This window comes from Cimex lectularius, unplaced genomic scaffold (assembly GCF_000648675.2).
Source record: "Cimex lectularius strain Harlan isolate CLEC.00 unplaced genomic scaffold, Clec_2.1 scaffold181, whole genome shotgun sequence".
Taxonomy (NCBI): Eukaryota; Metazoa; Arthropoda; class Insecta; order Hemiptera; family Cimicidae; genus Cimex; species Cimex lectularius.
Window position 1 is genome coordinate 513297 of NW_019392752.1, and position 25355 is coordinate 538651.

General features: G+C 33.6%; 1 protein-coding gene across 2 annotated transcripts in view; it reads right to left on the reverse strand.

The window, feature by feature from the left end:
• Nucleotides 1-1906: 1906 nt before the first annotated feature.
• Nucleotides 1907-25355, reverse strand: part of LOC106667040 (acetylcholine receptor subunit alpha-like 1) — a 151957-nt gene continuing 128508 nt past the window's right edge. For both annotated transcript variants that reach the window (XM_024227268.1, XM_014394646.2), the window contains 9 exons: nucleotides 22612-22754; nucleotides 17426-17470; nucleotides 17233-17342; nucleotides 9609-9819; nucleotides 8012-8189; nucleotides 7194-7346; nucleotides 4528-4685; nucleotides 4272-4464; nucleotides 1907-2167 (listed from right to left, as the gene is read on the reverse strand). In XM_024227268.1, the coding sequence (XP_024083036.1) occupies nucleotides 4273-4464; nucleotides 4528-4685; nucleotides 7194-7346; nucleotides 8012-8189; nucleotides 9609-9819; nucleotides 17233-17342; nucleotides 17426-17470; nucleotides 22612-22754 (1190 nt within the window). In that variant the 3' untranslated portion in view covers nucleotides 1907-2167; nucleotide 4272. The remainder of the gene's footprint in view (nucleotides 2168-4271; nucleotides 4465-4527; nucleotides 4686-7193; nucleotides 7347-8011; nucleotides 8190-9608; nucleotides 9820-17232; nucleotides 17343-17425; nucleotides 17471-22611; nucleotides 22755-25355) is intronic.

Consider the following 25355-nt stretch of genomic DNA (forward strand, 5'->3'; position numbering starts at 1 on the left):
AATTATTAAAGTATCTCTAGAATGGACTAATTACTATAAAATAAATGAAGAAAAAATATAATAAAATCAAAATCAAATAAAAAATTTAACCAGATAAATTTATGATATTGAAATTTTATCAAAATTAAAAAGCATGTAGACAAAAAAGTTTAAATAAAACTTTAAAGTATTAAGACTAAACTTAAACTAGAAAATTTATTCAAAATATAACTATATATCAAATCAAAGACTAAGGTGTAATAATAATTTAACTAATTACCCTCGTGTCTTAGTTTAAAGGTTTCGACTTCCAAAAAATATCTGATGAAGAAGCTGGTACCTGAGTCGTGAAACGCAAAGCGAAAAATACACCAATTAATAGTCGGATAAATTCAATTAAACACCTAAGTATAAAAGACAAAACGCCACAGAAATTCCAAAATAATGTAATAAACAGAAAAAATTATAAGAATTGTAAAAAGCTATTTCTAAAACAGGACTAAATGTATATGATTGATATTAAATATTTAAAATAATTAAACATTTTTGACATGGAAAATATAAAAATATCAGACAGAGAAAATGATCTTTAGAGAAGAAAAATTCTAAGCAATTTCTAGATAATTAAAAATTGTGATGAACTAGTTAATAAGAAAACATTACATGCAGAAATTAAAAAATAGCATACTACCTTAACTTATTAATTTAAAAAATAATCTAGAAACATGTTTTACGTTTCTTAGCAAACTCATATATTATGATAAATAAGTCATAAAAAAATAAATATTAATACAGAAAGGAAGAAAAAAAATAGTACAAATTTAACAAAATAAAACTTAAAACCCCCTATGTAACACTTCCGAAATTGTAACGATAAAAAATACACGCAGCCAAGGCAATTTGCCGTTTTTAAGCTTTATAACGTATTTTTGTTAATAGTTTTCTATTTCAGCATAAATGTAAAAATTATTTAAAAAAATACAATAAATAATAAAAATATATAAAATAGGGAAAATAAAATTGTTAAATTAAAATATTTTTCAAAAATATATCGTGCAAATACCTGAAAATTGCATAGCACGAAATACTAGAGACAAAACGTCGAAAATTTAAACAATAAAAACACCTTTACAAAAAAGCCAGAATTAAGTAATTCCAAAACAATATTTAATTCTGGTATAATTTATTTTTAATGTGTGATCTGTAGAAGTGTTCAGAGATGAATCAGCCAATAAAGATATTGAAATGTTGAGAAAAAACTAACGACAAAACAACGACTATAGCCAGGCCTGATTGAGTGGAGAAGAGTTTCACCAAACAGAAGATCTCAAGAGGAAGTCACATAATATTTTCTCCCTTTATTTTGTTTGTTTTCAATCATCGTGGATTGGCAGGCATCTGCCGTGGTGTCTTATGTGTGTTTAATAAACTAGACCAAGAAAAAACGGATATTCAAAATCTAAGAATTCTAAAACATTCTCTCTGCGATAGTTTTATTTATTTATTTTCCTTTCATTTCTGAGCTATATGCAAGTGGAACAGTCGCTGGTGATGGTCAGAAACTCGCCAGGCATACCAAAACAGAGAACAACGATGAGCGAAAACGACCAAAATATGGTTCATCGACCCGCAGACCTCATGAATGAATCTTTTAATAATTATTTCCTCTTTTTTCAGATTCCAGCTTTCTTCCTGTTTTTTATACTATCTTAGATATTATCATATCTCGTGTGTGTAACTGTCCGTTAAGAGACCTATGTATCTATTATTACCAAACAGATCTACGAACTGCGTATAAAAACGATTTTCTCTCATGTGTTTTTAAATTTACTTAACCTAAAAGTGCAAGCAGAAATATTTTCAAAACCTGTTATAGGCATTGTTTTTAGAAACATATGGTTCAAAACATACACAATAACATACAATATAAATTACACAAATTATATTCATACAATATTGACTTCCAATTACAAATATTTAATCAAAGTTTAAATTAAATCCAAATTAACAAATTTTATAAACCTTGGATTGCTTGATTGTAATTTTAAATATCATAACTGATATAACAATGTTAAATTTGGAGACATCACAAATCATAGAAACACGCAGATATTCCAATTGTCTGGTTGTATCAAGACGGATTTTTGATATTCGGAGTTTTAATTTTTTAAGTCGATCCTGACAAGATCTGAAACGATAAAATTATAAAGTGACAAATGTAAATGGTGATCATTTTTATAATGATTTATATTTGATTTATATCATCAATATAAAAGTAATATGGATTTTTTGTAAAGACATTTTCTCATTTTATATCTTTCTTTTTAAACTTTTCCATGTAGTTTCTTTTATATTTTTTTTTATTTTTACATTAAATATTTTTAACGTTTCGGGAATTTACACTCATCATTAGCATCTATACTATCTTCTTCAAAAAGAAAAAAGGTATAACAAAGGATATTAGTATTTCACAACGTTTTATTATGAAGCTTAAGAAACTTTTTTTTAAATTTATTATTATATATAGTTTTTAAAAAGATATATAACCATACTGTATCTCTAATTAAAGTTATTTAAACAAAAAATTATTTTATTTAAGAAAGATAAAATTAAATTTAAAAAAAGAAGTTTACTGGCCGACAAACCGCATGGTCAATATAGTATAAATGAAAGAAGAATACCGAGTTGTTGTTTTTTAATTTTTTAATTAAGTTTAATTTTTTTAATTTAATTTAAGTTTTGTTAAAAGATTTTCATTTATACTATACTTTTAAAAATGCATTTTTTAAATAAATACATAATACATAAATATTTTAGATTTTTTACATAAAAGGATTTTTTTTGCTTTTTTGGCCTCAACATTGTTTTAAGAGTTTGCGCCAAATTTAAACTATGGGATTTTTAAAAGTTTTTTAAATTAGTTTTTTTAAATATCAGGATACAAATTATTATACATAGAATTACATAAATATATTATAAATTTATATGTATTGTATTATACATATACAATAATATTACACGTGGATGCTGATGATGGTTCCCCATTGCCGAAACATCCAAAAATATTTTAATGTAAAAATAAAACTAAAAATTTATTCAAAAAGCTATAAGGAAAAGTAAAACCACACACCCACACCCACACACACCCACACACACACACGCACGCGCGCACGCACACACACACACACACACACACACACACACACACACACACAGAAATTATAAATGGTGATGTTTTAAACCCGCACAGAAGTTCAACACTATTTTAGCATGTAAGTGGGAAAGGGGAAAGGATTTTTGATTTATGAAGTCGATATCCAGCAAAAAATTTGAAAGTAGGCACAAATCAGTTCATTTTAAACGTTTCCGTTAAAGAGGTAGAAAAGTGCTTTAATTCTTCCGCGTTCTTTTGCAACTGATGATGCAAATGATTTTAATGAGATAGATCACAAAGTTAGTGTTTCACTTAAGCCATCATTAATTTAATAAAATTAATGTGAATTTCAGACCATTTGTCAAAACCTGATCAAAATCCGTTGGGTGGGAGTTCGATTTCGTAATTTTGGTCACGAACATCGGCTTACTTCGGCTGAACGTGAGCCTCCTGATAAATGGTGTTGTAGAAAATCGACAACTTAATAGTAAATTCATGAAATAAATTGATAAATAACGTTATTAATGTTTGTAATAAATAATATTATAACAATTGTTTCTATTAAATGAAAGAGAACGTTGTGGCCGTGTCCTTTGGAAAAAAATCCATCTTATTCTCTTATGATCTATTTGATAAAATGATTCTGGCATTATCTCAAGTCTCCTTAAGGCTCATTTTGGCTGTTTAAGTATTATATGAGGTTTACACCAGTACGAGGAACTTTTATTTCTTATTATTTCATTTGTCTCTGTGCACGCTTGCGACCCCAGCCTATAGGTAGTTGTACCCACCTTCAAACGGATTTAAGCAAATATAAATTTCTTAAAATGAAAAAACTTAAGAACTTTTCAAAAATCGACATTAAATAAAGTTTTATCTAGCTTCATATTATTGATTAATTAATATAATATATGAATCCTTCATCAAAATAAGACGAAGGCTTAGAAGGTATATTTATGTTATGTTTCATAGATGTATTCATCTTACACTACTGTTTCATACATCGGTGAGTCCAATACATACATCCCGTGCAAAGAGTAAAAAGAAGAAGGAGAATTTTGTCTCATTTTATCCTCTCTCTTACTCTCACCCCGATCCAGTCACAAGTAAAAATTGAACTTGGGAAACGCCATATTACCTCAAAATGCAGATCTGAGAGCTAGGCAGAAAAAGACGAGGACGTAAAAGAAAAAGAGGAATCGATCGAGGGCTGCGGCGATCGCGGCCCACGGCTTTCCCGGCTGGTTCGTCGGAAGCATCCCTCGTTCTTCCCGGGTGTCGTCGTAAGATCGGATTTCATCCTCACCGCTCATCTCTACCGTGTAACCCACCTGGTCAAGCATCAGTTACAAAGTCAAGTCCATCGAACTACAATCTAAGAGTAACAGAAATACCTGTTGGTGGTGCACTCCGAGTATGTAGCCCAATGGTCCTCTTACGATGTTCTGAATGTACCACGGAACTGGCTTCTTCAGCGACGCCAGGTTGTAAGTGACGACTGACATTATTATGGCCAAGACCACCAATATGAGGTGGTAAGAATAGAAAGAAACTAAAAAATTACTTAATTGAACAACCACAAGTCAAATAATTCATTCAATCAGATAAATGGCTAGTTTTACGCAAAATATATTATAGTAAAAAACATAAGTTGATCAAAATGATAATAGTTATAATTATTCCATACATGTATTTAGTTGACATAAGTACCTTATTAATTATTTAATATTTACTACAAAAATAATAAAGAAAAAAATACAATGGACACTTTTGTGCCAGATGAACAGTAACTTAAAACAGCATTAGAAGTAGCACACAGCAATGGCTAATCGAAACAACACGCTCAAAATAAACAGTAAATGGACCACATTCTCTTCAAAAGGAACAAAAACACTCTTAATAATTAACACAACTAAAACTTAAAAAAATGAATAAAACAAATTAGTTAATCAACTCTATATATTATACAGTGTTGCTATTTCGGGGGAAAAGGTTGAAATGGTTTTTCCAAGGATCTGAAATAAGTAGTTTAAACAATTTTAATCAGCGATGTAGATTATAAACCATCTAATGTTTTCAGTTATCGGTTTGTGGTCAAGATCAACCACAAGATTTTGTTTTATTGCCAAGTTTACGAATGTATATCTAGTCATTCTTAAGGCGAAAAACGATGTCCAAATTTTATAAATTTTGGCGAACATACGAAAATCATGTTACAGGTGACAAAATAAAACCATGCCTTTCTTTATAACATATATATATATATATATAGTTAGCTCACGTAGTAGAGTAGCGGCGTATCTAGCCGAAGGTACAGACAAGCCCAGTATGATCGGTTACGACCAAAACAGCGAGTATACACAAATCGGTTACCATCATGTTATAAATATAATTTATATAATATATAATTTCATGTTACTTCTATTCTTGATGCCAATTTTACAGTTGAGTGATTTTCTCCTGTGATCCGATGGTGTTAGACCTTTTCGATCAGTTTGGTCTAACTAATCTAGCTGTTTTGATCAGTGAGAACGCGTTTCGATATTTCACCATCTACAATTGAGGGTCAAGGTTATAAGCAGGGAGACGAAAAGTACTGACTCCTCATCACCTTGCTTAACAAAGTACAACAATCCGGTGGTTAACAAACGTTGACGAACATCGTGTCTTTTTCATCCTTGTCACATTTTACAAACTTTAAAAAATCCAGATAACTCAAGCGGCATATCTAGCCGAAAATCGTGGGTTCGAATCACGCTCAAGCCATTGACTTTTTTATCTCAACTAAAAACGTTAATTAATTGAAAGATATTAATTGGTCAAGCAGACCACAAAAACTAGTGACTGTTTATCTTGACCACAAACCTGATAACAGAAAACAAACAATTTTAATGTCACATTAATTGGCAATTTATTATCATATTTACTTTTTTAAATGAAACCTACTAAGTGTTGATACATTTTCCATAACTAGATTTTTTAACATAAAATTGATACAACTGGAGTGGTTTATTTTCGGAAAAATTTGAATTCAAAGAATAAAGGGTATTTTATACTTTCCATGTTGTTAAAATTAAAATAAATATTTTGGAAAACTATCGCTTATGATAGGAGGAGAATTAATACCTCTAAGCTAGTACAATTTTGTATTAACCTAATAAATGTACAACAAGTTCAATGTGTTATTTTTATTTTCTTTTTGTTTTAGATTACAGACGTCTGTAATAAATTGAATATAAGAAAAAAATCTTCTAAAGACGAATTATCAGGCAATATCGGTATACGGTGTTCCATGACTAACAAAAGGGGCGAAAAATACGTCGGCCTGACGAAAATATAGTATGAATCCCAAGAACAGACATCAGTTAAACGAAAATCATACAATCCACTCCAGGTGATAGGCATAATCAGACTGTAGCACAAGGATGATCGGATTCAAATAACAAACTAGTAGCAAATTACATATTTACAAAAACCAAGGACACGTTCAAACGTAAAGTCCAGATACAAATCAACTGATGAATTATAAAGACAACACATGTACGCCTACCCCGAAACCAACACGAATACTCATTAGTGCAGGTAAGTTAGAAATTGTAATACGACGTGTATAAGTGATGAAAACATTCTTGACCACTAAATAATACAAAATTAAAAACCCAAATCACTATACGACTTTAAAGCAAAGAACCATCCGGAAAAAACAATTAACCTACATTTAGTCTGTAAAAGATGTTTGTGTGACAAAGATCACTGATGAAGCAACACAATCCAGACTAATCTTTGAAAATGGTGAAATGTCGATGAAAAGTAAGAGACGAGGGTGATAGGAAACATCTAAACTTGTACTACACACTCACACAACATTTGAAAGACGTTATTCCATACTTAGGTATGTTTAAAATATTAAATAACCAGTCTTCAGGATAGCTTTGAAAATAAATTTTGTGAATATTTAACATTTGAATGATCAATATTTTTATCTTTTTAAACGAAAAAATTAATTCAAATTTTACTCGAAGACGTTTTTTTTTTAATCAAACAGCGTAGCTAAATTTACCGATGAGAGGAGTATTAGATCCTGTAGCTGGGAGGCGCTGAGAAAAATATACAAGATAAATGCAGATAAGGAGAAGTATCGTTGCCGACAATACCATTCTTTCTTGCGTATGCGGTGACAACCAGAATAAGGAAAGTGTCATTAACACCATTCCTGAAAAAAAGATAAAAACAAAGCAAAAAATAATTAGTTAAATGTATAGGTTACAAATAAAGATGTAAATTTTATCTTGGGTTTGAGGTTGTGTTTATAATTCAGATTAGGATAAATTTCACTAGAAAAATTTACATGTTGTCCTGATATTAATTAAGTAAATCAAGTTATATTTTGTATACGGTATACAACATCTATAATCCCAAATTAAATCCGGCAACAATCAGTTGGATGAACTAATAAAAGCCGCGTGTCTTATTCCAGCGGTCGTTGAATCACGACGATTGAGCCAGGAGAAAAGGGGGAATTGAGTTTTCAGTCGGATGACATCTCCCTCCGTATTTACTCAATTTCAGTCCCGAGACCGACAGAGGCGATAATTAACTAGATCTCCAAAGGGAGAATTAAATGATTTTAAAAATAGATTGAATCTCGCCATTTTTATTAGTATTCGTTGTCACAATAACCAATAAACAAAGTGTTTAGGTGTTGTACATTGTTTTAACAAAGTTGGTTGAAGTTAAATTCTGTTGATTCAAAATGTACACCGCTTACTCGCAATCTATCATAACTATTACCAAATAACTTAAAGTTTGTACGTCCCTTTTACCACACAACACGGGAAAATGTTAAATAGCTGTGTTAAAAGTTAATATTAAAGTTACCGATTGTAGGCAAAACGATGGCTGAATAATATGTCGCTGAGAGCCTGCTGACGGTCAGATATATGTACACTTGTATGTAGGGTTCGTCGCAGCATGCGTAGAATGTGACTTTTCTTTTAGTTTCGACCTTAAGAAGTTTCCACTCGGACCCATCGACTCCCAACGTGTCTCCATTGACCTGCGACATCAATTATATCACTGAGAGGTCATTAAGTTTTATGTGTGGTGATTAGTGACCGTTTGTTGATGATTACTCAGATATCGTGAGATGCGGTCACCCGTCACATCACGTACGTTTCAGAAAAACTTCCCCTCCCCACCCCTTCAAAATCCAACGTATATACTCTCAACACGACACGTAAAAATGGCACAATTACGCAGAAAACAAACACTTCGAGTGAGTAGAAATACTTCTATTGAATATAAAAACAATATTTATTTGCATTGTATAAATTTACTTTTTTCCTACGTGTAATTGTTAAATTTAATCAATGTTTGTAAATCCCAGGCCCTGAAGATGATCTCAATAAAGATCGAAACGTTCGCACGATAAAGACAATGTTTTTCTGAAACTTACATCATACCAGACCGCATCTCACGATTTCTGAGTAATCATTAAGTTTTATGTTTCATTTCAAAACCAGCGAGACTAGGACCCGGATTATCGGTAAAGATATATAAATAGGAATACAACTTTGACGCAGTGGCAGAGTGGGCTGATTCAGCTAGGAATAAATATATATATCTTTTTTAAAAATATTTTTTGAGCGAGAAACAAAGTTGATATTTTTTGTTATTTTTGTACCTACCAAAACCCCGGATTTAAATGTGTTAACTAAAAAAATATAAATAATTCAAAAAATATTTTTTCTTCACCATTTTCTAACAACACCGATCTACTGGAAATTCAAATAATGGCACCGATTTCGCCTCCGTAAATGGAATTGGGATTAAATAAACTACAAGATCTGAAAGATTTTTTTATCATTAGTTCTTTTACTTATTATGACAAAAAATATAAACATAGTAGACAAAATCGGAAAAAAATTATCTTTTCCAACGGTTGTGCGGTTGTATAAATCTTCGATTTGGAACAAATGCAAAGGAGTTATGAATTTTTATGTGGAACACTGGATAACGGTGAAAAAATTGCCCCCGGCGAATCCACCCCAAAAACGTACATTTTTTGTTGCGAAACAGCTCATTATTTTCTAATCCTAGGTAAATAAAAACAACTCGAATGATATACATTAGCTTTGAAATACATGCACAACAAAGGAAGAAAAACATTAGAGTACTAAAATTAGCTATTATTTTTCTCAGCTCCTAGAGCTCATTGGCAAGAACGCATGGACACGTTTCTAATATTTTTCAATTGTCATTAATTTTAAAAAGTAAAATCCCTCGCCTGCAGCTTCCCCTTGTTAATTGCTTAATTGTTAGTTACATAATTACATATTATTATACATAGTTCTGTTAAACGTTCCGAGATTTCATTTCCAGTTTTTGAGAGACTTGCATTACGTACATTGAGTGACGATGATATTCAAACTATGCTTTATGATTTTATATGACAGGCAAAGAGTTGACAACTCACCGTCTCTTCTATTGCAGTGAGGTTAATCTGGTCGCCTGAGGAGGTCCAGGAACCTAGAATAAGATGGCACATCTGGGTATCGAACGGCCAGTGGGTCAAGTCGAGGTTGCAGTAGACTATGAACTGAGCAGGCGGCACCCACAGGACGGTCCCGCTGCAGTATGCTATGGAGTGAGAATTGCCGTAATGGTCCAAGGTGTTTCCAACTGCACTGAAATCGACACAACAAAAATGGTTTTGTAGATTGGGGCCAAGAATTTTCCCTTACGGGACGCTGACTTGGACTTCTTATCTCCTTACTTTCAAACAACCATCTGTTAGATTAGATTTTAGGATTTGGTTAATATGGAGTGAAGAGGAAATGCTTTAGTTTTTAGAGAAACCCCCGACTGCTCGACTGTGTCAAATAGTTTAGTGATGCCTAAGAATGTTTTCTAATGCAAAGGAAATAGTGTGAATAACATACTGTTTTTAATAAGTAGCTTAGTTTTTCGCTTATTGCTCTCTTCCACGGAGCAACTTGCCTCAATTTTAATAAGGCTGGCCTAGGTCTCCTGTTTCGTTTTCTAGAGGATCGGCTTATTATACTGTGTAGACATAGTCTAGGTGTTTTATCAGTTTGAATGTGTATTTATTAGAGTGAGTGGTGAGGGGTGATGGTGAAAAAGAGCATCACCATCGCCCCTCAGGCAGTGCTATGCTTAGGCTCGATGGAATATTTATAAAAGTACCTCATAGACTCTAATTTTGATTAGATTATTAATAATGTTTATAGATCGATGGAGGAATATCCAGTACTCCAAATTTTTTATTTTTTTTTTTATTGTATATTAAAGCTACCTTCATTTTGCTATCTAATAACAATTTATGAAGAAGTAAACAAGAGTGGAGAAACTACCCACTTGTAATACTCTATAATTGAATGGTGGGATCAGGACAGTTGTTTTAGACCTTGTGATAAGAAATAAAAAAATAAACCACACCAAAAAAAAATACAAATAAACACCTTTTTTCTATTTTTTTGAAATAAAAATGAATAATACAGAAAAAATTCCTTTTTTTAAATTAAAACTAAATAATACAAATAAATACCTTTTCTATATTTAAAATGAATAATACCGATTAAAACCTTTTTTAAAAATTAAAAACACTAAACCAATACTTTTTTTTCAATTAAAATTAATGACATTGAGCGGCAATAAAAGAGAAAGAAAATCAATTGACAGAAATAAAATAATAAAATAAAATGTTCTTGGGACAAGTGATTACCCTGCCAGTGCAGCTCGATGAAAGTCGAAGGTAAATTAGCTGTCCAACTCAATCAAAGCCGGTTGCCCAGTCCGATGTGCCAGAAAGATCTCCTCTGACCAGAAAAAAGCCGTTGAATCCAGAAATCTATATATTTTGTCGTCCCCGGGGAAAACGGCGAGAGCGCAGAACCGCAAAGGCCAGAAGCAACCTGTCAGGACGCCACGCGTTCCTCGTCTGCCGGAGCCGCCGCGCATCAAGCGAATTCTGGTGCGCTCGTGCTCCAATTTGAAAGTTGTTATAACTCCTAAGTATTCTTTATTCAATTGTTGACACTGGATAGAAGATCCCGTGGCCATCGTCTTTTTAGTCGGTTGGAAAAAATTCGTCGGGATGAGAGGATGTGAATTTGAGGATTCATAGTGGTTGGGAGGTTTGTGTAAAATTTTCGGTAACGGGAGTGGATTACATCTTGGACAAAAGCAAAATTTAGGTCTATATCGGTAGGTTAGTTGGACACATAAAAGGGAGCATTAAGGATTTTTCTGAGGATTATGGAATGGGCTCTTTGGATGCGTAGGATATTGTAACGTTTGGCTGAACCTCACACTTCAAGTCCATAAGTCCGTATTGGCTTCACTAGGGTGATAGAAATTTGTTATATATTGTTTGATATAAATTGTGATATATTTGTTTAAGAGAAGTAGGTTACATCAGTCAAGAAGTCGTGAAAGTGTTCTGTAACGTTTCATAACTTCTAGTCATTTCAGTCGTGTGTGGGGATTCCACGTCAGACGTTTTTTCAATGTATAGTCCTAAGTAGCGCACCTTGTCCGCAGCTGGGAGGGGTATTTGATTGAAGTAGACTGGAGGAGGGATCTTTTTGCGGAGGGTGAAGTTTATGTGGATGGATTTTTTTAAGTTGAATTTTTTTTTTTTACACCATGATTCCAGTAGAGTGAGGCGTTCTTGAAGGTTTCGAGTGGAACTGACTGGATCAGAATTGCTTGAAAGGATCGCTGTACCGTCTGCAAAGGTTAGGGTGGTAGTTTGAGGATGGGATGGGGGTCTGCTGTGTACACTTGGTACAGTACAGGCGCCAGAACACTGCCCTGCGGTACACCAGCAAGGAGAAGGTGATTTGGGGAAGACGCCGATCCTTCGCGAGAACAGCAGGTCCGGGTGCCATACTCGATCGAAAGCCTGGGCCATATCAAGGAAGGCACCCAAACAATATTGTCCCAACTCAAGAGCGGCAGAAAAAACATCTTCAACGCGGTGGCACTCCAGTATTCCACCGACGAATCAGAATGAGAGCATGCGTCAAATTAATGTATTTATTTGTGCGTCTGATTTATCCAATTTAAATAGTGTTGGGCTAGATTATAGTTCGCATGCGTTTGGGGCTGATTTACCTAGCTGTCGATAGGCCTCGTCGGAGACTAACCCCGTAGATAGGAAAGCGACGATCTCCAGGGTATTAGGCTGAAGGGGGATACTACCCGCGCATCGGGGAGTGACAACCCTTCGTGGTGAAAGTTCGAATAAGGCTGGCATTTTCCACGTAGAAGAGATTTTCCGTTGTTATTGCATCGACCTATACTTTTATGTATATAATTTTCACTTCAATATAATTATATATAATTTTCACAGGTACGGTATTGATTGCTGGTTGTTATATCTTAATATTCTACGCTTGGAGTGCTGAAGATGGGCTTTATAGCCCGAAACAGCAATTTCTAAATAAATTCATCTACCATGGAATATCTCATTTTTTCAACCTAATATTCATTATTTGAAAAGAATTTTCTCTCACGTACAGTTAATATTATAAATACGACTAGGAGTTTACAATGAGTATTTTGAGGATTTTTAGACATTACAATAATGATAGTGAATTGCAGTGAATTACTATTTTTATTACTTAACCGAAGTGGTTAAAACAATATAAATATATAGCAGTAAATTTTATAACGTTTTAATCCTCTAATAGGCAGATTTTTTTTTTCATTTACACGAAATTTTGTGAGATTGTTCCTATTATTAACTTAAACGGTTTAGTTGAAAGGAGGCCCATATAATGTAAATGTACAATGTACCAGAAAATGTTTTAACGCTCATTGTAAAAGCAAAGGAAACAGCGAGATTAATTCTCGGAAACAGAAGAGAACCAATTCGCGTGTCGGCTGCACGATTTAAGCACTTTATTCCGAGCTGAATGAAATTAAAAAGATAAGAAATTTATCCAAACGGGCGAATAATTAAATTAATATTTTTGATCTCAAAGAAATTGTGCTTTGAATAAAAATGTGTAGGGAACCCGTTTGAAATGCTCATGTCACTCTTTGTACATCTGCTAAACTCCTCTATTTGCTTTATTCAACAAATGGGCTGGTCTTTTGTCAAATAAATCCCTTCTACAATGACCGTCGAAAAATCGTTTGTTTCACCATTTTTCTCGCAATCTCATTTAACATCTATATGACGTTCTAACCCAGCGTTTCCCAACCGTTTTTGTGCTATGCCCCACCTAAGCCTTTCTAAAATTCTTACGCACCCGCATCACATATACATATCTTTTAATATTCAAAATAGAAATGTTCACTAAAAAAATTTGAATAATAGGTTTTAGGAAGAAATCACTAGGAAATTATTGAGCAAACACAGTAAATGGAGAACGTAGCAAAACATATAATGGAGAACGAAAATTAAAGTTCAAAATAATTTTAATGAAAGATTTCTCTATATTATTTTAATAATTAATACTTATTTATTATTTATATTTAGTGAGGTCGTTGCGCTTAATGCTTGCTGCAAAGAGTTTTATGTAGGGTTCCAATTTAATTAGCTTCAGTCTCAAATCTCCCCGTTTTGTTAAATCAGCCTTTTTTCCAGCTAAATATGAAGATAAAGATTTCGGTTCCTTCAAGTTTTAATTTACTCATCATTTTGCATTTCCGCGAGTTCTTCTTCATACTGATGTTTGAAATATCAGACAAATCCACTAGCATAGGCTGCATCATCCAAGTGAGGAAATCAATTTATTTCAGATCGTAAAATCTTTTTTTTAATCAGCTGATAAAATTTCAAACTCTTACTTACTCTTTTTTCATAATTTTTCTTTAAAGTTGAAAGTAATTCAAATCTGAATTAATATGAGTTGATAATATAAAATTTGGATGTAAACCACAAAACAAAATTAATATCGTATAGCCCCAATGTAATATAACGTATATAAGACAAAAAAACATGGGAAACCGACTAAAAAAAAACCATAATAATGTCACAAAAAATATAAAAAAATAACACAGCCTTATCATGATATATTGACAGCAGTTCCCACAGATCAAATTCAAACTACATTAGATACATTTAATAGCTTTCACCCACGCCTACAATTTACACATGAAATCGAAAACAACAAAAAAATACCATTTTTAGATACACTCGTAATAAAACAACCAGATGGCACATTAATCACAGATTGGTATCAAAAACCAAGAAACACAGATCGCTACCTCAACTTTACATCTCACCATCCTCTTCATACAATAATAAACACGGCCAAAGGGTTACTTCACAGAATGATTACCCTAAGCCATGAATCCTTCCACCACAAAAACATAAAGATATACAAACAGATCCTCCATAACAGTCTCTACCCTAAACACATAATTAACAGAATAATCAACAATTACAACTCAACACTAACACCATCCACTATTACTAATAATACTACATTATGTCTATCGAATACAAACAAACCAGCATACATTTCCAAACATTTATCCAAGGCCTATCACATAAATTAAACACATTTCTCTTGTCCAATAACTTCAAGATAGCTTTCAAAAATTATAAAACAATTCAAACACTTTTTTCCAAAATTAAAGATCCCACACCAATAACAAATAAATTTGACTTAATCTACAAGATCAACTGTTTAAACTGTCCGGCAACTTACATCGGTCTTACATCCCAATATGTTGATAATAAGAGAATAAAGCAACATATCTATGATTGCAAAAAACCTAAGCAAAATCCTACAGCACTCGCTACCCACCATCTTGAACACCAACACAATTTCGACTTCAAAAATCCAAAAGTATTACACCCAGAACAAAACAAACATAAACGTAATTTCTTAGAAATGGTTTATATCAACAGAGATAAAAACAGCATCAATTACAGAACAGATACATGTAAACTCAGTCGCAGCTACGACAATATCATTAATCAAATTCAATACAGATAACATACCTATATCATTACATTACATTCCACACATCAAATATTTTTCACATAGTCTAATTCCCCAACAATTTAGCTTTCCTTTTCCTATTTATCCCTTTCTATGTAATCCTGAAAGGATAATCTGGCCGAACTATTACTAACACATTTTTTCCCTTCGTCCGCTCCTTTCACCTCAAAGCAGCCGACGCCTTATACAAAAATATCTTTTCTATACCGATATCCTTCCCCACCCCTTCAAAATCCAACGTATATAAACACAAAATAGCAAAATCTCACTGGCACTCTCGACACGACACACAAGAATGGCACAATTACACAGAAGACAAACACTTTGAGTGAGTAGAAAACTTTGATTGAATATAAAAATATATTTTGCATTGTATAAATTCACTTTTCCACATCCAAAATGTAATTGTTATATGTAAACAATGATGTTTGTAAATCCCAGGTCCTGAAGATGATCTCAATAAAGATCGAAACGTTGGCACGATAAAGAAAATGTTATTCTGAAACCTACATCACACCAGACCGCATCTCACGATTTCTAAATAAAATTAAAAAAATTATAAAAATAATGAGTCTTTAATGTATTCGGATAAAACAAGAAATACACAAATAAAAATAAAATAAAAAGCCAATGTTTAAATTTTGGCGCAAACTCTTAAAATAATATAGGCATTTAAAAAATTTCCTTCAAGTTAAATAAACATTATAAAAAATCTAAAATAAACTCAAATTATTTAAAAAATGGATACCAAAAATAGCATAAATACTCCAAAAATAGATTCATAAATAAAAAATAGTTTTAACATACCGGTATTTAAAAATAAAATAAAATAACTTTATACCATATTGGCCATGCAGCTTTTTTCCTTTTCTTTAAAATATCACTTAAAAACCATTCAAAATTGTATATAAATAAACTTAAATTAGAGATGCAAAATGGTCACATATGTTTTAAAAGAAACTATACACAGTGAAAATTTCAAATTTTTATTTAAAAAAAGTCAAGGTAAGCTTTATAATTAAATGTGATCCACTTTAATCCTTTAGAAATGTAGATGCAGATGATGGGTGCAAATTTCAGAAACATCCACAAACTTTCATATAAATATAAGGCGGAAAATTAACAAAAACTTAGAAAAGTTTTTTTGTTAAAAAACCCCACAAACTATAAGTATAAAAAAGACAACGTCTTTAAAAAAAACGTTGCATATAAGAAAAGTTATAATAATTATTACATTCCTTAACTGATTGCCCATTAATGCTTAACCAAATTAGCTTTCATGTTCCATGTTATAATCTCTGAAGTCAAATAACATTTTCTATGAATTGCCATATAACTAATTATGCCAAATTTCGTTTTATAGCAAGAACAACCAATATGTTAAACTCGTTCGAAAACGTTTTAATTTAACTAAATTTCATCATTAAAAAATTTAATATTGTATCATTAATATTAATTAGATATTAAACCATAAGTTTTTAGCGGTACACAATTGACCACATTAATTATTTCATTTAATAATTAATTGACCATATTAATTATTTCGTTTAATTACTCTTTTGATCTATGGTCTTGGTTGAGATGAAAAAATTAGAGTTATGATAGCTCAAGTGGTTAGATCAGCGGCGTGTTGAGCCGAAGGGGTCGATTCGTATCCAGTTCGTGACACTACCTTTTTTTCTCAACCAAGACCATAAATAAAAAGAACAATTAATTGAATTAATTAGATAGTTTTAATACAGATTTTAAACTGTTTCAATTCATTTTTTAGTTCTTCTTTTATTGTAAATATTTCTAAATTTATGTATAGTTATAACTTTTATTCCTATATTGTATACATTTGTAATTGGAAAACCGAAAAATAAATTTAAAAAATTTTCTGACAGTGAATGAGGTAATATTCTGACTCCTTCTCAATTCGTCTGTTATCACAATTTTGAAACATTGGGCAGATGGGGGCGGGAGCGGTTCGCTTTCCTTTTATCTTTCCGTTCTGACAACTTCAATAATTGCCTATTGATACACTCGGAACAATATCCCATTTCAAACAACTCTACGTATATTTACATATTCATTGTCTTTTAACCGACAAAAGGCGAAAATGTGCAAAATTACCTATTGAACAGTGTGATGTCGGGTTGCCACAGTTCGTGATCAGCGAGATAGAGCATTGTGAGCCCTTTGTACTCAGTTTCGTTCCATTTGAGCTTTTCGTCGTGCCAAACCTGAAACATATTACCATTTATCCTATGCGAACTAGCTGCTGAACAGCGCAAGGCCCGCATTTACATTTTCCCTGGTCCCTCACCATTTTCAACCAGCCGTGGACGGTCAACATGAACCTTTTGTCATCCTGAAACAACGGGTTTTATATTATTAAGTTTATTTGCGCTACTGGTGAATGCAGGATGTACTGGGAGAAATCAAAGGACGCCCGTATCTAATCAGCCTTATCCTCGTTCGTATCCGTCACAGGTTTAGAAAACGTGGATCGGCTCGACTCTCTTACTGTTGATAATAATAACGCTTTGTTTATTCTAGATAATCTATAATCACCTAATACAATGTTTTTTCCATGTACAGAAAAAATCTCAGCTTCTTTCTTTAGTAGTAAATGTCAACTATCAACCGTCATCAGCCATCTTCGAGAAAATAACAACTGATACAACTTCTTGGCATGGCTGTAAGAAAAATATAACAACGTAATTTTGATAATGGGGTCTGTGTTAACACTGTAACTCTGTTAGATCGTAAATGATGACGTAGACTTGTAAGAAACGGCTAGTTAACATTGATCGATCTAACAGGCCAGAGCCAATGTTAAGTGCTAGCAATTAATTAAGGTTTTTAGTTGAGATAAAAACTCAGTGTCACGAGCGGGATTCGAACCCAAGATCTTCTGCTAGATACGCCGCTGCTCTACCACTTAAACTATCGTGACCTCGATCCACTCGGACACTAACTTCCCATCTCAACCCCACCTTTTGAATTTTTCCTCTTTTTTGCCCTTTTTCAAATGTCGTGTGATCTATTTGATTTGAACGCCACGAGAGTGAAACTGATTTTTTTTATCTCAACTAAAAACCTTAATTAATTGAAAGATATTAATTGGTCAAACGGACCACGAAACTACTGAATTTAATAAGTTTAAGTGAAGTATACTTTAACTAAAGTTCTCCGTGGCCATTTCATTTTTCGCCGAGAATCAAATTGATTGCACAAACTTTTAAAAATGGCAAAAAGGAAGGAAAATTCAAAAGGTGGTGTTGAGATGGGAAGTTAGTGTCCGATTGGATCGAGGTCGCAATAGCTCAAGTGGTAGAGCAGCGGTGTATCTAGCAGAAGATCGTGGGTTCGAATCCTGTTCGTGTCACTAACTTTTTTTATCTCATCTAAAAACCTTAATTAATTGAAAGATATTAATTGGTCAAGCGGACCACGAAACTAATGAAGTTAGGTGCTAGGTCGAAAATATAGTCACCTTGCTATCCGTTAGGACGTAGGATCCCAACATGGCAGCCATGAATTTGACAGTTGTTTTGTGTTTACACGTATTTTTATTCTCGAATATGCATTAATTAAATCAGACCAATACATTTCTTTTCTTAATTTCTGACCTGTTCTGATACTCTCATTCGTAATAGATACATCCCCTAACGAAAGTAGTAGACTGTTTGATATTAGGATACAAAGTACGTATGTCGGCACGAACTGTAGCGCGTCATTTGATAGTACTTTAGAGTGCGTAGATAGCTTGATTAAAAGAGGATTAATTTTCCTTTTTAGTTAACATCTGGGATCTTACAATTTAACCATAACAAACAACTAGCCTTCATGGACTATTATAGCTTTATTTTTGGTTCTACCAGTCGCCACGCGCAGCATTGCGGAAAAATTAACAAAATAAAAAAATGGCATAAGGAGAGAAAACCCGAGTGTCCGAGTGGATCGAAGTCACGATAGCTCAAGTGGTAGAGCAGCGGCGTATCTAGCCGAAGATCGTGGGTTCGAATCCCGCTCGTGCCATTGACTTTTTTATCTCAACTAAAAACCTTAATTAATTATAATATATTAATTGGTCAAGCGGTCCACGATATTAGTAAATTTAAGTTTTATACAATGATTATTTGGAGATCTTGAGATGCGGTCTGGCGTGACGTAGGTTCAGAAAAACATTTTCTAAATAATCAATCAATCGATCTAAAATAATCATTAATTAACGGTCCATTAACCACACATTTTTATACAATTATGTCTTAATAGAAGGAGGATATCATTAGAATCAGTTTTTTTTAAAGAAACCAATTGAACTAAACCTTTATTGAGCCAATCAAATGTTTACAGTTTTCAACAAAAGAGTATTAATTATCTATTAACCTAATTGAATTAACCCGTCCCCTGGAATTTTTGTACACCCTATTAGTACAGATTATGAGGTTTGAATACTATCTGTACAATAATATTTAATAGTTTTATCTCTATTATCGCAAATGTAAACAACACAAAACGGAAAAGATGGAGGAATATTTCGTTTATTTAAACTTCAATTATATTTTGTTATCCTATTGGAAAGTTAAAATTTTAAAGTTTAAATTCAGACCGATCGCACAATTAAACACGGAAACTTGAATAAATTTTAGTTAGTTTCGAACATCTACTGACAATTACATAATGACACAAATACGTCGAATCTTACTTTTAAAAGTTCTCTATTTTTTACGGTCTTAGAATATTCATGGTGTATCATCTTCTATAGTTCACCCATTTAATTCGGAAATAGCATTAGCAAAAAGTGGTCTGGATCGACCATTTCTGAGTTATTCCCGACGCAAGAGGCGTGAGGGGGTATGCTTTTTGTAACAAGATGGCCCACCCCCTTTATCTCGAAAACGATTACCTTTATAAAAAAAAAATAGTCTTATACAAATCCTAATTTAATTTGAGCAGGAATCGCGTGGAGGTAGCAGATTTAACATAATTTTCTCATCTAGCCGGGAAATGAAACTAACATTGTTATTTTATATAAAAATCCCATGTTTTTATTGCACAATTCGATTCTAGAGCTTATTTTATACCACTTTTACTGAAAGGAAAATTTTGATAGGATTGATTATTTCTGAGATACGCCCGACGGAAGACGCGTGAAGGGGTATGCGTTTTGTAACAACTTGGCCTTTTCGATTATTTCTGGGAAGCTTTCTCTCCAAGCCACAATAATCCGTTGTTCCCATTCTTGGACAGTCATTGCTGGAGATGGATTGGCATACACTCGATTCTTCCCCCTCCCAAAGAAAACAAACACAGGGGTCAAATCTGGCGACCTCGGAGGCCACGAAATACAACCTTGTGTGCCAATCCATCTCCGGTATTGATTGTCCAAGAATTGTACGATAAAAATATGGGATTAACAAAGTTAGTGTCATTTCGCAGCTAGGTGAGAAAATTATGAAAATCGGTTACCACCACGCGATGCTTACCCAATATTAACATGGGGTTTCTATAAGGTCATTTTTTGCTAAAATTAATCGTTTCTGAATTTAATGACTGTATGATAGAAGTTGATACACCCTGTATAATGAAGCACTATTTTATATTTTCGAAAAGAAAAGAAACTAGGATATACTAATACGATTTCTAAAAATGCACAGCGGAGGAAAACTGAGAACAAAATAATCTTATTCAAAGGATGATAAACACAATATCAGGAGAACAGATGGATTTGTAAACTTTCAGTTGTCTTTATTCTTGTGGGATTTTGCCCTGTCGTGTTATGGTGGTTTCTATAGGTTGATGTGGTGTTTTTCAAAGTGAAGGTTGTTTTGTTGAGAATCTAAGGAATTTAACGTACAATTTATCAAGGCAAAAAGCCATTACATTAACAGTTGCATTAAGTTACTTGTGTAACAAAAATAAAATTGACGATTTTTTTCTTGCTTCAGAACTGAGCTGATTGTCCATAAAATTTAGGATCAAAAAATCCTCGGAAATACCAAAACACTCCAGCCCGCCAGCGGACATCTCGATCCTTTTCTTCTTAACATCTTTGGAACAGCCATAAACAATAAAACTAGATTGGGAAATATTTCATGAAATCAGAAACTATACCAGTGCCTGTATGTGTGCCTTGCCTTCTTCAATTTGATAGGTCTGACCCTCTTATTAACCATATAGACCATGTATGTCCCCCACGGACCCTCTAGGTTACGTTGTGTATCGCGGAAAATTCCAAGGGCTATGGGGATTTGAACCCTGAATCGGTAGCGTGGCAAATAAGAGGTGGACGCTCAAAACACCCGGCAATTACTGTTTCCGATTTTCTAATCTACAATTTTCTACTTGGAAGGTACAGAGATGACTAGCATCGCCCTTGATTAAGAAATTTATAGTTTTTGTTTTTTGTTAGATTTTTATTTGAAGATTATAATGTTTCCCTGATTAGTTTAAATTCCATTTTATCAATTCGGTTTCCTATGACATTACTCTACAGCACGTGCCGCAGGGAGGTTGATATATCATGTCCTAGCTAGAGCGGAAAATTGCTGGTAGGGTGCTTTCTACGATGTTAGGCAAGTCTTCGATCACGCGTGGCAACCTGTCTTGTTCTGTAAACGTAAGGCATCATTCCATTGACTTCACTACCTCACCGTAGCAGGTCACATCTTTCTGTTAGGTAGTTTTAAGTACGAATCGAAGCATCTACCTCCTCCATCTACTGTGCCGAAGCGGGTGTTCTGCAAGGCAACATCCTTGGTCCGATTCTTTATTAAGTATATTTGTATTTGGAAGAAAGGCCACGATTTCATGAAATAGAAGATCAGACTCAACGAAAATCTCAGCAAATAACCTTTACCTTTGCCAAATCATCTTTCATCCAATTTACTGCATCGCTGCTCTCCCACAACCAAAGTCGACCGATATTTTGGGACTTTTCATCGACAAAATAAACTACTCAAATGGCTTGAGAAATGATTAAAACTCTCACTGCAAAACGAACTCCTCATTACTACAACCAATCTGATCGCTCGGAATCAACCAAGCGTTCCAACCTTCACAAAATCCAGTCATTCCGGTTAAAATACCGTCGAACCATTGCCCAACCTCCTTAATTAGTATCAACATTGTCCTCGAAACCTCAACGTGTCGATAGAGATGCCTCCATAAAACCCTGAAACCTTATCCTAAACCACAAACAACCACCTTTCATCCCGACCAATCTGTCTAAAGCACCAATGGCTTCGCGACTTTTTCCCCAGTGAGGAAGTGAACAGTGCTAGGATAAGTATAAGTTCAAACATTTTATAAAAACACAAAAAATTATCTTTCTATCAAATAAGTTTATTTATCTTTAAAATCTTCGGTTGTCTAACCTCATATTCCTGAAATACAAAGTTTTCGCCCCACTGATTTTGAAAACCCTCTTTTCAAAAATCATTTGAATTACATTCAGTACATCGATTGTCACCGAATGTAACAATACATTGTCATTATATTTACCACATGAACGTATCTGACGGTGATAGCTAAGTCGACGTTCGTGGTATCGCTGTGCTGAGCAGGTCTGGCGAACTTGTCGTACCCTTGGAAAAGATCCCGCTTAAGGAGGTCCGTCATGGTCGCGTTCCAAATAGGACCTTTACCTAGAAAAAAACAACACTTTTACTACCAACATTTAGCGAGTTTTCTATCCTTGTAGGTTCAGTTTCGTTGTTTTGTTTATCAGGAATCCACTAATCCATCAAACCAAAGTAGCGAGACTAAATGGGAAACGACCTGTTTACAGATTAATCTTGAGAAAATACACAAAATATATTTGGTTCAATATCTACTACAATAAAAAATGAATATCTTCAGGATTTTTTCGCTCTTCTATTGGAAATTTACAACTGTAAAATTAAGTACAACAAGCAAATCATTGACTTCGTTGACGAAATCATTGACTTATACTTTTCAGTGGAGAAGTTGCAATGTAGTCTCCCCGCTGAAAATTCATGTAGGCTCATTTGTTACTCGTTATCAGATCACGGAACTACCGGTATTTTAGTCAGTGTTGGCTGCTAGGCAGTTACGCTAAGAAAAGGTAGTTGAATAAGGGATTGGGATGACCAGGATTATTGAGGTTGGTTCGTATCAATCTATTATGAGGATTCTACGTGAGACGTATGTCCATAACTAATCGGTAGTAGCGAACACGGATTATAGGTTAGAGGAACAATGTTGAGGAGGGTTACTGAGGAATATCCAGGATTTAAATGTCTTATACCAGGATTCGATGGCGATTAGGTTCGGAGGCGATAGGTATGAGAGGCGCATATGCGCTACCGGTATGACGACTAGATGATTCAGACTCCCCTCTTCATCTCTTCTCGATCCTCGCCCAAACGGTTCAAAGACATAGATGTTTGATTCTGTCACATTTTTATAAAAGACGAGTTAGAAGCTGTAGCTCTTTGGCATAATTAGACGAAAAACAAGTAAAACTTTGTCGTTATTAAACATGTCACTTCTATCTAAGGGATGTGGTCGTCTTGGTGAACGGTACCATTGGGCACATAGAAGGGAGCATTCGCAATACAGCGTAGTTCACTAGATTTCGTGGTCCGCTTAACCAATTAATATCATTCAATTAATTAAGGATTTTAGTTGAGATAAAAGAAGTCAGTGTCACGAGCGGGATTCGAATCCACGACATTTGTCGCCGAGTATCAAATAGACTATTCGAATTTGAAAAATTGCAAAAAGGAGGGAAAGTTCAAAAGGTATGGCTGAGATGGGAAGTTAGTGTCCGAGTGGATCGAAGTCACGATAGCTCAAGTGGTAGAACAGGGGCGTATCTAGCCGAAGGTCGTGGGTTCGAATCCCGCTCGTGACACTATCTTTTTTATCTCAACTAAAAACCTTAATTAATTGAAAGATATTAATTGGTCAAGTGGACCACGACACGTAATAAAATATATAATTTTTTTTTTCTATTTGGAAATGAATTTTGTAGTTTAGGGTGTTGCCTTAAGAAGGAAAAGCAATAAAGTAAAAGGAATAATAATACATATTCTGTGATTTAAACTGTATTTAAGGCCTTAAAACAACTTTGAATTGGGAATTGAATGCACAAATGAACTAACCGATTTACAAGCTATTTGTCTGGTTGGCATGACGTCCTTGTCTCTGTTGTTTTTAACTCTGATGATGTGTTTGGCGTAAATAAACATGCAGTTGGTATCTCTTAATTAAATTCATTTCAATTTAATTTGAACAAGCCATTCCTCCATGCTATATTTTTATAAATTTCAATTTTACGAAAACTTATTTCATTGCTTCGGTTAAAGTGAAAAATAAATAAAACTAAAATGGCTTATAAAAAAATATTATTATAGGTTTTTAACATGGAGTTAAAACATATTGATAAAGTGACCTGTTGACCTGTGATCTGTTAACCTGTCCCTATATATATGATTGTTATACGATTAATAATTAAATTGAAAAGAAGACAAATTTAGAATTATTTAAATTGGAAAATTCAAAGAAAAGTTAACCAAATACTTAATTAAAGATTAATTAATTGCAAAGAATTTATTTGATCAATCGGACCACGAAACTTAATAAATGTAATAAGCAAAGTGAAGTGTACTTCACTAAAAGCTCTTCGTGGCCATTTCATTTGTCGCCGAGAATCAAATTGATGACAGGACATTTGAAAAATGGCAAAAAGGAGGGAAAATTCAAAAAGTGTGGTTGAGATGGGAAGTTGTCCGGAGGATCGAAGTCACGATAGCTCAAGTGGTAGAGCAGCGGCGTATCTAGCCGAAGGTCGTGGGTTCGAATCCCGCTCGTGACACTGACTTTTTTATCTCAACTANACGACATTTGCAAAATGGCAAAAAGGAGTGAAAATCTAAAGGTGTGGTTGGGATGGGAAGTTGGTGTCCGAGTGAATCGAAGTCACGATAGCTCAAGTGGTAGAGCAGCGGCGTATCTAGCCGAAGGTCGTGGGTTCGAATCCCGCTCGTGACACTGACTTTTTTATCTCAACCTAAACCTTAATTAAAGATTAACTAATTGAAAAGAATTTATTTGGTCAATCGGACCACGAAACCTAATAGATGTAAAATGATTAGTGTCGTTCAGTTCAAAAAGTGTTCACAGTCTCGTATACTACCACCACAATCTTCTATACAACTAACTTGAAAATGATTTTTAAGTGTTAAAAAAAATTAAATTAATAATATAATATATATAATAAT